This window comes from Ascaphus truei, chromosome 1, assembly GCF_040206685.1.
Source record: "Ascaphus truei isolate aAscTru1 chromosome 1, aAscTru1.hap1, whole genome shotgun sequence".
Lineage (NCBI taxonomy): Eukaryota > Metazoa > Chordata > Amphibia > Anura > Ascaphidae > Ascaphus > Ascaphus truei.
In genome coordinates this window covers 120,640,438-120,654,735 of record NC_134483.1, presented here as the reverse complement: position 1 = coordinate 120,654,735, position 14,298 = coordinate 120,640,438, and the positions used below count along the sequence as shown (strand labels likewise).

General features: G+C 39.2%; 1 protein-coding gene across 2 annotated transcripts in view; it reads right to left on the bottom strand.

Moving 5' to 3' along the window:
* The window catches only part of DGKQ (diacylglycerol kinase theta), a 157,586-nt gene that overhangs the window by 29,102 nt on the left and 114,186 nt on the right, over positions 1-14,298 (bottom strand). For both annotated transcript variants that reach the window (XM_075594267.1, XM_075594276.1), the window contains exons 14-16: positions 9,648-9,686; positions 9,058-9,173; positions 1,679-1,830 (exon numbers count right to left, since the gene is read on the bottom strand). In XM_075594267.1, the coding sequence (XP_075450382.1) occupies positions 1,679-1,830; positions 9,058-9,173; positions 9,648-9,686 (307 nt within the window). The remainder of the gene's footprint in view (positions 1-1,678; positions 1,831-9,057; positions 9,174-9,647; positions 9,687-14,298) is intronic.

Sequence of the window (14,298 nt, the reverse complement as noted above, 5' to 3'; positions counted from 1 at the left end):
TGCTATCGCATGTGTTAACTTTGTATTCCTGAATTTCTGCTGATTTCGGGAAAGAAAAGGATTCTTCAAGATAAGCGGGAGAGGCCCAGAATATACTGCACTACAGGGTATGTGCCTTTTAAAGATGAAAAATGGGTAGCAACATACATTGTTCTGTCATGAAACAAGTGACTTCTACTGATCTTAATTGACCTGTTTATCAGAACAGAAGAATAATGACGTTCTAGATCGCTGACATGACATGGGAGTTGCTTATCAAACATCAACCCGATTGGCTTGGACTGTTCTTAGGGTGTGGAGTGATAGGGAAAGTATAATTACTATAGCTTTTAGTCTGTTAGGTACAATAGAGGACTGGGGTGCGCGCGCACACTGCAGCATATATTCTGTGATGCCTTATTAGCTGAATAAATCATTACTTATTAAATTATCTTATAAAGGATTGAGAAAACTGACCAGAAAGTTGAAAACATATCAATATTTTAGAATAGCTATCTCACATAAAAAATCAGTTCTACTGCAATCCTTCATAGGACCAAAATGAACCAAAGACATGTTTAAACATGTTAAAGGGTTTAAAGGAGGGTTATGATTAGACAGCTATAAAGTATTTGGAGTAAGGACACTGTGTTTAGTAGGCAAAACTCACACCCGATCTCTTCTGATAAGGAAGGGGCAGACCAAAGGTAGGGAAAACAGCTGGAGAGCAACACTTTCCTAATATTTAGAAGGAAATTTCTCCAGCAGCAGCAGGAAGGGTAGCGCAGCACAGCCGTAGACAAACAGGGTGTAGACGTAGGTGGTGACTAAAAAAAGTTTTATTTAAACAGACATGTGTAGCTGATGGATCTTCTGACGCGTTTCAGCCCTCAGGCCTTTGTCAGAGGATCCATCAGCTACACATGTCTGTTTAAATAAAACTTTTTTTAGTCACCACCTACGTGTACACCCTGTTTGTCTACGGCTGTGCTGCGCTACCCTTCCTGCTGCTGCTGCTGGAGGAATTTCCTTGCTGTCTACTGCCGTCATGCACGCCGGGTAACCAGTGCACACGGAGATCACCGCTGGTCAGGTGACAGCCGTGCGCGATGCCGCAATCACGCCGGGAGTAGCGGTGCCACATCCACAACAAGCAGCTTACCTGAGGCACGATATCGGGCATTTCCCCACCTCATCTACACCGGAGGAGATCACCGCCGGTCACTTGACCGCCCCACGTGACGCTCCAGTCACGAAAGGGTTGGCGGTGCTACATTTACATCACTGCTACGGAAGATTCAATCCACTGCGTTTACTCTCCTAAACCGTGAGTTTTAAAGCAACCATTGGTGCCCAGAGCTGGGCCAGTTGCCATCTGATAACTAAGGTCTAAATACATTATGCAACGGTTACTTTACTCATTCTGATGCACCTGATAGGATATACTTGTGTATCCGTTTCTACTCTAATATTTAGAAGCATGTATGCTTACATTTTTCTTTAAAAATGCTTGCATTTATTCAATGAAACCATCACTTTTGTTTGCAAATTGTTTTAAAAAAAAAAATGTTTCTGTTCTTGGTGCAACTGCCCTTTTACTAAACTGTGTTTCCTTTGCAGTCCTTTTAAGTAATCAATTTACACAGTAAATTAAAAAAAAAAAACAAACAAGAAAAACAAACAAACTAGAAAAACATACCCAGGAAGAGGACCCCCATTTGTTAGATCAAAGACTTGGTGCGGGTTCAGCAGTTTGCGGAAGCTGTAGAGAAGATCCCGACCTTTGAGACCTCCGCTCTTGGGGTTCACAAACACAAGAAGGGGACAGGAGCTCTGGGGAAGCTTATCCTGCTGCAATTCCCAAAACAAAACTATTAGTAAAAAGCAAAATATAAACGATAGAGCACATACTTGAAATTCCTTTGTATACAAGTACTATTCCCTTACTAATATTGTAAGTTTTTGCCCACCTTACATAGGGATAAAACAGGGGGAAAGTCTTGCATTGGATAAAAGCTGTAGTACATGTATTGACATTGATTTTCTACAACTGACAGACTGAGTTGGTGGATTTAAATTTACTTTTCATATACATACTGGCATATTTTAGAGAGTCTATTTTTTTTGTTTACATTTGTGACATGAACGGGTAACACTGTCCTCATTGTACTATACAGGATTACATTAGAAATTCTTTATTGTGAGGGCTCAAACAAGGTTACAAAGACATATTGTTGATTAAGTTTAATAAACATATGATTTTTTGTAAAAGATTAGTGGTACATTCTATTTATTAGGCATTTTAAAATAGTAAACTTCATCCACCAAGTATTCCACCCTGGTAATGTAGCAAGTCAAAGCGTTAGGTGCATGAAATTAGAAATACTACTGGTGATAAATAATCCCTAGAAAAGAAGCTTTAATTTTTTTTTAAATTTAATACAAATGTCCTTCATCTAAATAACTTACCTTGAACTCTTTCCTGCACTGTTATGCTTACACAATTGAAAAAAAACAATACACAAGTAACAGTTCTTTTCTAAAGTATTTTTTTAATACATCATGTACCAAGTTTGCAGATTTAGGCATCACGCATAATGCTAACAAATGTAAAGATTATTGTAAAACACACATTAAAGGTGATTAACAAATGGCTATTCTAAAACACACATCACAATTGGGGGGTGGGGTGGGGGTGGGGAGATTACTTTTAACTGCATGGTCAAACCATACGCAGTAAAAGCTTACCAAGCGGGCTCTGTGCAGGCAGATAATAAAAAACAAAACAAATATTGGAATTGGAATTATTGGAACAGACTGATCACATGCTGCATACTGTATGTGTAGGGCCGCGCTTAACAGTAGCGGCGATGGGCTCGTACCCGCTGACATCACATGTCGCCGTCGCTATAGCGAAAGTTACACTCTACTAGTGTCAGCAAGGGGAGGACAGAAGCTCTGTGATTGGCTTGCTGCCAGTCACATGGTGCGGCCGTCGCTGTAAATCACACAATCCCTTGACTACAGCGATTTTGGTCGTTCTGTTGCTGCGCAGCACCCACTGTGGCCGCCCGCGACGGACATCATGTATTTGTTTTGCCGCTGCACGCCGTTGCCGCTACTATAAGCGCGGCCTATGGCTTTTCCTTCATGTCTACATTTAGCATTTAGTTCAAGCGTTAGTATTAAATTTCATCATACACTTACATGCCAATGATATTATTAAATAATAATAGTTCAAGCTTGAACCCTTAATTACTTTGAACATTTACAGTCATTGCTTATATATCTAAGTGCACACTTGAAGGCAGACCAAATACATATTTCCTTCTGCTTCTTTCACCTTTCTGCCTTTTTAACCATTATACTGTGATAAAACAGGCAGCCCACAGGCAGCCCACAATCACAGCCCTCTCCCAAGGTTGGACTGGCAATTTGATTAAACATCCACATATCAGATTTTGGGCTAAAATAGGTGGATTATATATTCATGGTGTGGACTGGGACAGAAGGAGAATTTAGAGGCTCTGCATATTGCTAATACAAACAAGCATACCATGGAAATTAACTCAAAATACATTACATTCTTAGATGTGGAGTGAAAAAAACGTCTAAAGGGTTTCAGACAGAATATGACACGCGCGCACACACATGTGCGCGCACACACACGCGCGCACACACACACACACGCACACACACACACACATTATAACATTCTGAGTGTGCGCGAGAGGTCAATAGAAAGCAAATTCAGGGTTGGACCTAGCCCACCAGGGACTCTGGGAAATTCCAGGTGGGCCTTAGCACCCTGCTCTCCTTCGTTAGGGTTAAGGGTAATGTGTGGCCTTTTTGACGGATCAATATATTGTGTTGCTTACCACTGGACACCATGACGTCTCTAAATCTTAATTAATCAGTTCTCATGTGTTTCTAAACTACGATATCGGCATAAAGAATGATTAACAGCCGGACATTTTTTGGCAAAATACATAAAATAAGGCAAGAATATCATTATATATGATAAAAAAAAATTAACAAGGCAATAATGTACAGTATTTATATTCTCCATCTTCAGTTATACTTGCCAATGACTTATCTAAGCTGAAAATAGCAGGTAATGTTTATGTTGCTTTGCTAGTTACATCAGTGTGTATTTTGAGGCTTGTGTGTCACATCCTTTACTTCAAGTAAGGACAATAGGAATCTAGCTCATTAAAGAACGCTTTCGTAGACGTTGTATTAGCTTGCCGTTTAATATAAGCAGCAGTCTCTCTGAAAAGCTTTACTGGAGAGGAAATATACTGTAAGTACTACAATTATTCAGCATTCTAAGTTCAAAACGCTTGTGATACGGCAACACAAAAATATGATCCAATGTTTGGTAGCATCTTCTTACTGACATCTGGTTTTATGTAATTTTTACGCACTACACTACAATCTGTAGTCTATCGGATACCGGCTTGGAGATATTGGTCAACTGAACGTCTTACTTTAAATTATATAATGGAGTTCAAAAATGTTCTAAAGTGAACTTTAAGCTCTGACTTAATTTCTTTCGTGGTTTTAGATTTCCTACAAACAAACCACATACAGTATGCATTGTAATTAGGGATTCCGGTTTTCAGCGTTTCTTTTTCCCCCATTAAATCTGTGTTTATTAGTGTTAACAATTAAAAGAAATTGACACACTTTTGAATTTGGCGTTCAGTAGGTGCACTTTTTTTTTAAGTTTCCATACTCCCCCATGATTCTTTTGTCTGGTACCTGTGAACAGGGCCACCACAAGAGGTGGAACTTAATAGGAAAGGATGATTCGTTTAGTTTTAAATGAAAGTGCAAGATAATCAAGCTGTAGTATTTTTCGGTTAAAACCGGAATAACCAATTATAATTACGTGTGCGTTTCCTTTTCTAGTATCAGTACTACAGAAGTAATTCTAACACCCAATATTGGGTGTACTGCAAGTTAAACCAAGTAGAAGAAATATAGTTTGGTTGTATTATGTAATGTGATGATTAAGAGTAACAATAGAACATTATTTATACATCCACCAATGTCTGATATGTAATGGCAAATTGTAGTTAGTGTATAGTACATTGGAAAAAATGATATGGTGCTAAAAACACAGGGGTAGCATAGAAAACGTACTGATCGTTTTAATATTCAAGGCAACTAAATAAATAAAATAAATAAATAATAACTGCAATATGGATTGCTTTGGCAAGCTGAATTGACATACTATCAATGTTCTGTCTTTCTTTAAGATAAAAAAATATTCATAGAAAAAAAAATGACCGTTAAATACGTGAATTTAACAACGTAAGTTACAAAAATTTGTGTTTCAGCTTGATTTATTCTGCACTGAGCAAAGCAATCACAAAAAATAACAATGATCAAGTAATTTATGGAACTCAACATTTGCACTCCAAAGCCTCCTGGCTTCTAACAATGTAATCATACTCATTCTACACTACTTTACGTTTTCCTGTAACAATGTCTTCTACAGAATTACTGCCACAAGCCCAGGGAACATTGGCACAAGCCCAGGGAACATTGGCACAAGCCCAGGGAATATTGGCACAAGCCCAGGGAATATTGGCACAAGCCCAGGGAACATTTCCCCCCCCCCCATCATTTTCCAATGTACCCGACTTCAGATCTTTATTAACCTCTGTCAGTGTAAGCAGAACGTGCTGTGGTTTTCTGGCCAAACACACCTAAATGGAGTGTCCTAGTGGTGGAGACACTGGAGCATATTTACTTACTAGTTGTAGTTGGTGTCATTAGACACCTTAAAGTCCATTCACTTGAATGAGCACTGATCTTCCTGGCGCCGGAAGGTGTCTAATTAAGTATCACAACTTTTGTAAAATACGGGACAGTGTCTTTAACGAAGGAGGATCTATATTCAAATGTAGTACAATCTCATGCATTCAGAAGAGGGGAAAAAAAGGAAATGGCGCAATTGCATGACAATTGTTTTGCTGGTATTGATGTGCGGTCATATATAACCACAATGTTTTAGACCATTTATTCACCTATATCTTTCAAAGGGCTTGTCCTTATTTATGGTTTACTAGTGTAGCCAAAAGCTACAGTAAACCACTAGGGGTCACTATAATATTTTCAATGTTGAAGAATCAAATTCAATTATGATTCCTACATTTAAGACCAACATATAACATTTGTTGGAAAGGCAATTTAGCAATTGAAAAGAGGGTAATAATTTTGAACATATCAAACATTTTTTTGTTTTGCTTTGCATTTGAAGCCAAATTATTATTAGTACCAGGTTCACTTTCCCAAAAACTTCTGCAGAAATAACGACTATTCCTGTGACAAGTGTTTAACAGGGACTTATCACTGTTTGAGAGAAACTGCCTCTAAATCCAGCAGGGAGCTGGTTAATTGCAGACAGGCAATTAACTAGACTCCACCTGGCCACATTACAGCTCTAAGAAAAGAATCCTGGGGGAAATAGAAGAGAAATTCTTTAGCTCACATTGGGGCTGACAGAAGGAGAGCAGAGAAGCCTGCACACAGACATTGTCTTGAGTACAAAGGCTGTGCTGAGATGAAGACACCCAGACACCCATATTTCCTGGAAACAGAGAACCCAGGAACCTGACATGGAGGGCTACCTGCTTAAGGTACCTCCTGAGACTTTGGGGGGATAGGCTGGTATGGGAATATCCCTCCAGTCCTGCAGATAGGGTCTGGTAAAGTAAATTAGCCCTTACAAAGGGATAGAGGTTTGTTATTTTTGTATGTTTTGCCAGGATAAAGGAATAGGCTCATTAAAGCCAAGATATAATTTCACCCTAAAACATCTCCATTACATACCTCTGCACACATCTCTTACAAAGAGACTGCAGACTTCACATAACAATGAAGATGTGATGTGATTTATTGCCTTCATCATGAATAGGAAGCTCACTGTACTCCTAAATTCTTATCATGTGCATGTAATTAACTAAATATTCAAACGTAAACAAGATTCCCAGTGTTGCTTTAAAGCCAACAATAACTAGGAATTTTGACTGCTACAGTATACAGTATACTCCATGAAAGGTAAACGGCTACAGTCAAGATAAACAAGTTCGAAATCAGGATGTGTGAAACAGTAGGAATTAAGTAACGTGATTAATAGCAGGTAAAACAGCTACATATCCAAGGTAATAATACACAACAAACAATTGTTTCTATTAACTTAAGAAAATGAATATCAATATATTATACATATACAGAATATTCCTAGCAACATGCTCTTGTTTATATACTTATAATGTTCACATTAGGGTACAAATAATTCCCTTGCTAATACATACATACATACATATACAAATACACACACATATATACACACACACACACACACACACACACACACACACACACACACACACACACACACACACACCTCAAGATGAGATCTGTACGATTTTGAGAGCTCTCTACGCTGTAATCTCATTTATAAAGAACTCGTGTTGGGCAACTAAAAAGATTCAGAACATTGTCCGATACAAATGGACACACAACGTCCCACAAAAAGAGTTGCACAAAAACCATATGACATTATTTATGGAAAGAATATTAACACATATAGAATATTTGACCACAAATAGCTTTTTGCTGTTCATTTCTAGTGCTGAATACCTCTGGGATATTTGCAAAAGAAAAGTATTAATGTAGGGAAGTTGATTTTACTTGGCCAACTACAGTACAGTACAGTTGTACAGTAGAAAAAAAAACAATAGTGTGGCAGTTATATGGCTGTAGCTTGAGAAAATTAATGTGATTATGAACCATAATTAATTTACACAATTAAAATGTTCGTTTTCAAATCTAACAACTCAGGGATTTTCTATTTCATTGAATCCTGTTTTATTTTCATGCAGCGCATGACTAGACGCGCATCCCTAGGCGTGCGCATAACGAGGCGCGCACCACTAGATGCGCATAACTAGGAGTGCACCACTAGACGCGCATGACTAGGCAGACGCGCATCACTGGCACGCACCACTAGACGCGTATGACTAGGCAGGCGCGCATGGCTAGGCGTGCACCACTAGACGCGCATGGCTAGGCAGGCGCGCATGACTAGGCAGGTGCGCAGCGCTAGGCACATGGGTGTCCTGTTACAAAGAAATACTTGAGAATGCTACTAAAAATACTAAGAATCTATTTTGCTATTTACATTGTTCTCCATACATTGTGGAAAAAAGAAAATCAGTTACATCAGTGGTTTAAAAACCTTTTTTTGGTAAGGAACCCTAGAATTAGATTGTGAAATTCTGGGGAACCCCAATCCTTTCTCCTCCCCTCCTCCCGTTTATCCATCTCTATCTTCCTCCACCTTACGCTCTCTACCCCTCTTCCCCCTTATGCTCTCTACCCTTCTTCCCCCTAACACTTTCCCAACCTTGCTCTCTTACACTATTCCCTCGCTCCCTTAGGCTACGCTTACAGTGCTGGTGACGGTAGGCTGCGGTAGCTGGAAATATCTAATTGAGATTACTGCCAGCGATCGCGACCAAGCCATCGCTCCATAGCTTACTAGAAGCGCACGTGATGGTGGCAATGCATTTGTTTTGACGCAACGTCGCGTCACTGTCGCCAGCACTATAAGCGCAGCCTTACACTATCCCTCCCCCCTCCATCCACCTCCCCCTAGCTCTCTTTGAGCCTGAGACACACACACACGCTCTCTCTCCCTCTCCTATCTCTTTTTGAGCCTGTGCCGGTCCACAGCTCTCTCCACCTGTCAGCCGGAAAATGAACGCGACTTCAGGCGCAGACAGCAGGGAGAGGAAGGATCGCAGTGATCGGGTGGCTGCTGCTGCTGAGCCCCCCCCCCCCTCCCAAATGGTGGCCACGGAGCACCAGAATGAAAAATCCCAGAGTTACATGCTCTGCTCATCTTTTATTGCAGTAGCCTTTTAGCATTAGGAAATTGGCAGAATTGGTGTAATATGGCATTTTGATGTTGAAAATTATATTTGGCAAGTTTTTAAATGTAAGAAAGAGGCGAGTAGCATGTTTAAGATTATACTATGATTCAAATCTTGTTGCACTTACCATAATATGAGGAATTATAACACCCGTAAGTTGCTTGTTGTTAACAGCGGTATCTTTTAGTAGCATAAATATCCTTTCTGCTTCAGAAAAACAAGATATTTCCAGTACAACAGCACCTGGAAAGTAAGCGCACAGTGCAAATGAATGATTATGACTGTGATGTAGTATTTTAAACCAGACCACTGAATGAATCCCAACAGTATATGCTTTGTTTATGCTTAACTAGGTTTTTACGTTGTATAATTGTATTCTAAACAAAGATTTTATTTGTTTCCTCTTTATACATGGTGTCAACAGTGTATTAACTTTCATCACGTCCCTGCTTCTTTAGTGTGTATATACTGTATGTATGTGTGTATGTATCCGTCTCTCTCTCTATATATTCATATATATCCGGACCCAAGCCAGAGGAATATATCTCTCTCTCTCTATATCTCTCTCTCTATATCTCTCTCTCTATATCTCTCTCTCTATATCTCTCTCTCTATATCTCTCTCTCTATATCTCTCTCTCTATATCTCTCTCTCTCAAAAAAACAAAAACAAACATAAGTCAACTGATTTTTAGGAAGATAAAAAATAAAAACGTACCGTGTGAGGAGTATGTTAGGACTACAGAAAGTAAGTTAGCTGCAAAAAGAGAAAAAAAATGGTTAAGTTACAGTAGTTCTAAAATCATGCTTTAAAAAATATATTGTTTTAATAAAATTACTATCCTGCCCCTGGGGGCACTAAATCAGTTTAATGAATAACCACAACAATAACTAAAACGTGACTGTACGTGTAGCCAAGGAAACGTTAGTTGCCACATGGATTTGCAATGACTGAATCACAGATAAGCCTCATTGGGCTCTGCAATCATCACATTTGAAATTAGAGGATTTAATTTAGTCCCAGCCACAAAATAAAATCTTTGGGGGAAACAAAAGCGCCCAAAATCCAATATTCAGAATTTATTGATGACAAATATATTGAAACAAGTAAAAAAAAAAAAAAAACAAGAAAAAATGCATGGGACAGAATAGTGTATCTGCTTGTTGCCATCAACATAACAATTAAAGTATTAGATAGGATTCAAATAGTGTTGAATAAAATAAAAATTAGAGCAGGTGATGCAATACACTATGACTGATTAAGTCATGTGATGACGAAACGTGTAGGGCTTCTTATGTCATCACCTATATGGTGCCAGTGATGACAGTCATAAAGAAGAGTATATTGAGCCAATCAAACCCTTAGATGATTCTAGATGTGATTAGCTGGTTTCTAGCGTCCATGCGTTTCTGCTCGTAGTATCATCCGATCATAAAGATATGTGGATGACAAGAGAAAAACATGCAAAGCACCAATGGTGCATTACTTTTCACACTTAAGGAGATGACTTACAGTGGTTCCTACTTACAGGCACAAGTCCACAGGACTGATCGTGGGTAGGATTCCAGTTTTTAATTAAACTTGGAGATTCGATTCCAATAGGATCATTTGGAGCAAATACAATCCAGCTCATTTCCAATCTTTTTAGCTTATACAGCATTTTCTTGTATTATATACATGTCAATATTTTGTATCCTCAAGGAGGTTTTCTAATGCCACACTGCACTGGTTAGCATTTGTTTAATCTCCGTCACAGTCATCTCAATAAATGTCAAAGGTAATGCACCTTTGGTGCTTTGCATGTTTTTCTCTCATCAGCCACATATCTTTATGATTGGATGAGCAGAAACCCTTGGACGCTAGAAACCAGCTAATCACATCTGGAATCATCTAAAGGTTTGGTTGGCTCAATATACTCTTCGTTAGGACTGTCATCACTGGCACCATAAAGGTAATGTGCATATCCAAGTCCCTTCTGGTTTTGGAGACAACCAATCGGACCGGTTAGGCTGCCATTGTACTTCAAGGATATTTGAACTTTAACACCAATAATATTTACACATTTGTATGTTGCTTGTATAGTATGTTATAACTAGCGCTTATTCACTAATTTTCCACGTATCACCGTTCTTACATCATCACGTTACGCTGCGCAATACCGTGCATGAGGAATTATACAGTGAAGACAAGCGGTTTGGCGTTCCCATACCTGTCGGAGCAGTGTTCTTATTTATTTATAAAATATTTTACCAGGAAGTAATACATTGAGAGTTACCTCTCGTTTTCAAGTATATCCCGGGCACAGGTGTTAAAATGACAAATAATACATGGTTACATATACAGTTACACAAGTGAACAGGGTATACATTATATACAAGAAATTGCATGCATACTTAAAGATAATATATATTATGGGTGTATATAACAGTTACAGACCAGATAAAAATGTGAGACAGCTTTGGTTTTGAAAGAACTTAAACTGGTGGTGAAAGTGAGAGTCTCCGGTAGGTTGTTCCAGTTTTGGCGTGCACGGTAAGAGAAGGAGGAGCGGCCAGATACTTTGCTGAGCCTTGTTCTCTCGGCAGATTAAGTGTGGACTTTGGTTGGTATTCTCACCAGCGACAAAAAGGTGAAAAAATACACCGCGCACCAGATCGTGAAATAATATATATAAAATATATAGTGATTAATTAATCAATAAGTGATAGTGTGAAAAATAAAGTGGATACGTATATATTGCCTGTGTAAATTAATATAGTGTATACAATATATAGATCACAAGTACAGGATAGAAAAACAACAGGAATGAATAAACCTGTATTATTCTGTATGAGAAGCTGCTGCTTGCATAGAGTGGCTCAGCAAACTAAACCCTTGTAGACAAGGGAAAAGACAAACAACGCAAAATCTCAGTTTAGTACAGTATGTAAAAAATATATTGACATTTCCAATCAGGAGGTAAGTAGTATTGCACGTACATCAAGGTTATAGTAAAAAAGTAAGACATGTTGGGGACATGTTACCACACTCTGCAACTCCAACACTGGCCATCCGATCGTGCGCTCCCAGCCCAGTAGGACAACCAGGATCCTTTATTCCCGGGGACACCAGCTCTTATAGGCAATCTCCTCAGCCCTGTTCTGTCAGGCTTCCCGCGACGTGTGGATCGTTGTGTAGTCCCTTCGCACTGTCAGGAAACGATGACTGCATGTGGCAGAGCTCAGGCGAGTGCCTATGACGTCAGAGGACTCCCGTCGCTTGCAACCCGTGTGGTGAAGTAGTCTAAAGAAGAACTACACTTAGAGTGCAGCTTGCAGTAAAGTCCCAAAATGTGTAATAGGTGAAGCTTGCAATGATAGCATGAAATGATGCCTCAATTCCAACGCGTTTCGTAAGTGTAAATTGACGTCATCAGGGAATAGTATTAAAATATTCCGAGGCAGTCTACTGTATAACCCCGGTGAGCCCCTGTGATTGGACTAGTGGGAGAAAATAAAGTAGCCAATCCAAACAGAGCTAACGCAGCTGATCACTATAGAGCTATAATTAAATAACACACACACACACACACACATACGTATATACAAATATATATATATATATATACACATACATATATATATATATACACATACATATATATATACACACATACATATATATATATACACATACATATATATATATATATATATATATATATATATATATATATATATATATATATATATACACATACATAAAACATTGAAGTTAAAATCAACATAAAACTTATAAAGCCACAATTTTAATAGACAAAAATAGGTACATGGAAAAAAGGGGGCAAGCATAATACATTCTCACCAGCGTCTCCTACTCATTACTCCAGCTCATTGGCGAATCGAGCCCCTTGTGGGTTTATTTCTATGCCGCTGGTTGACATATATAGGGAGACGTTTTCCATCTGACTGTATTTGCCTACGACTGTTGACTATATCCTTCAAGCTGGTTCCGGTAATCTGATGTCTTTATTCCAATGTTCATCTTTGTCTCATTTGTCTTGCAGCCCAGGGGGAGCATGCGGAAAAAACAACAGAAAACAGCACTCTCAGTGCAGGTGTATCGGTATAAGTGAATAATTTCACAGAAATCTTGGCTCGAGTGTGTGGCCTACTTACTAGATGTAAGTAGTGTAGAGGCAACAATTGGTATCTTTAGAAATACGATCTCCTGTATCTAGGCTTTGATGCACTCCACTCCAGGTGTTCAGTGTGATGATGATGATGTAAAGACAAAAGAACATATGCATGGTGCAGATAAATGATATAAAGGTAGGTGTTTATATATGTGATAAAAATGCGCACTTCCAATAAAATAAATTTAAAACAGCATGTATCACAATATCTGTGAAGGAAGAGAGGATGTGGTACCGCCATCGCTCACCCCGCCGCCTCCGTTTGGTGCGTTGTAACAACTCCCCCGCTTGTGGCTGGATGCTGCGTGGTCACTCGCAGCACTGCAACAGCTCGGTTCCCCTGCGGTCTCCAAAGTGTGACGTCACTTCCGGTAGGTCTTCTGGGATCGGCGCTCGCTCGGCACAAGTCCTCACCTTCTCTCCTCCCCTGGGTGGCCCTCCTCTACGCGTTTCACCACTAAGAGTGTATGGCTTCGTCAGTGGATGACAATCATCTTTGTCTCATACCATGCGAGTGGTCACTTGTTGTCCGTTTTTTAAAAATATCTCTATTTTTTATACATTTACATACTATGTAGCGTGCTCTTCTCACTTTTGATATAGATATATGCATGCATGTATATGTGTATATACATATATTTTAATCAAGTTGATGTATTTTCTTATATTATAATTTGTTTATTTCAAGACATGCTTTTTATGCATTCAAAGTACTTTATATATTTACTGATACTATCTGGCAACATAATACATTATTGTATCACTATAGGCAACTATATATTTTTATTGCGCTCTGTTCAGTTCAGTGACATCTTTCATCTTTTTGATACAACTGTTTGTATCCTCTCTCAGGCTAAACAAACCTACTTTTCTTCACTTATCAACACACACAAGTCTAACCCACGCCGACTCGTCTCTGTCTTTGACTCTACTCAGATTACCCTCAGGTGCCTCTTTCTTCTTCCTCCATCTCACCTCAGGACTTTGCTGACTATCTTAAGGAAAAGGTGGAATCCATACGTCAGAACATCCCCTCCGTTTCCTCCTCCCATCCTACACCGCTTCCAACCTCTCCTCCTGCCTTCCTTGACTCATGACCTCCATGCTGCCAAAGAGAGAGGTCATTACACTCAGCTCAGATTACTCGACCTCTGTGCAGCATTTGAGACCATGAACCACCCTCTTCTCCTCCAC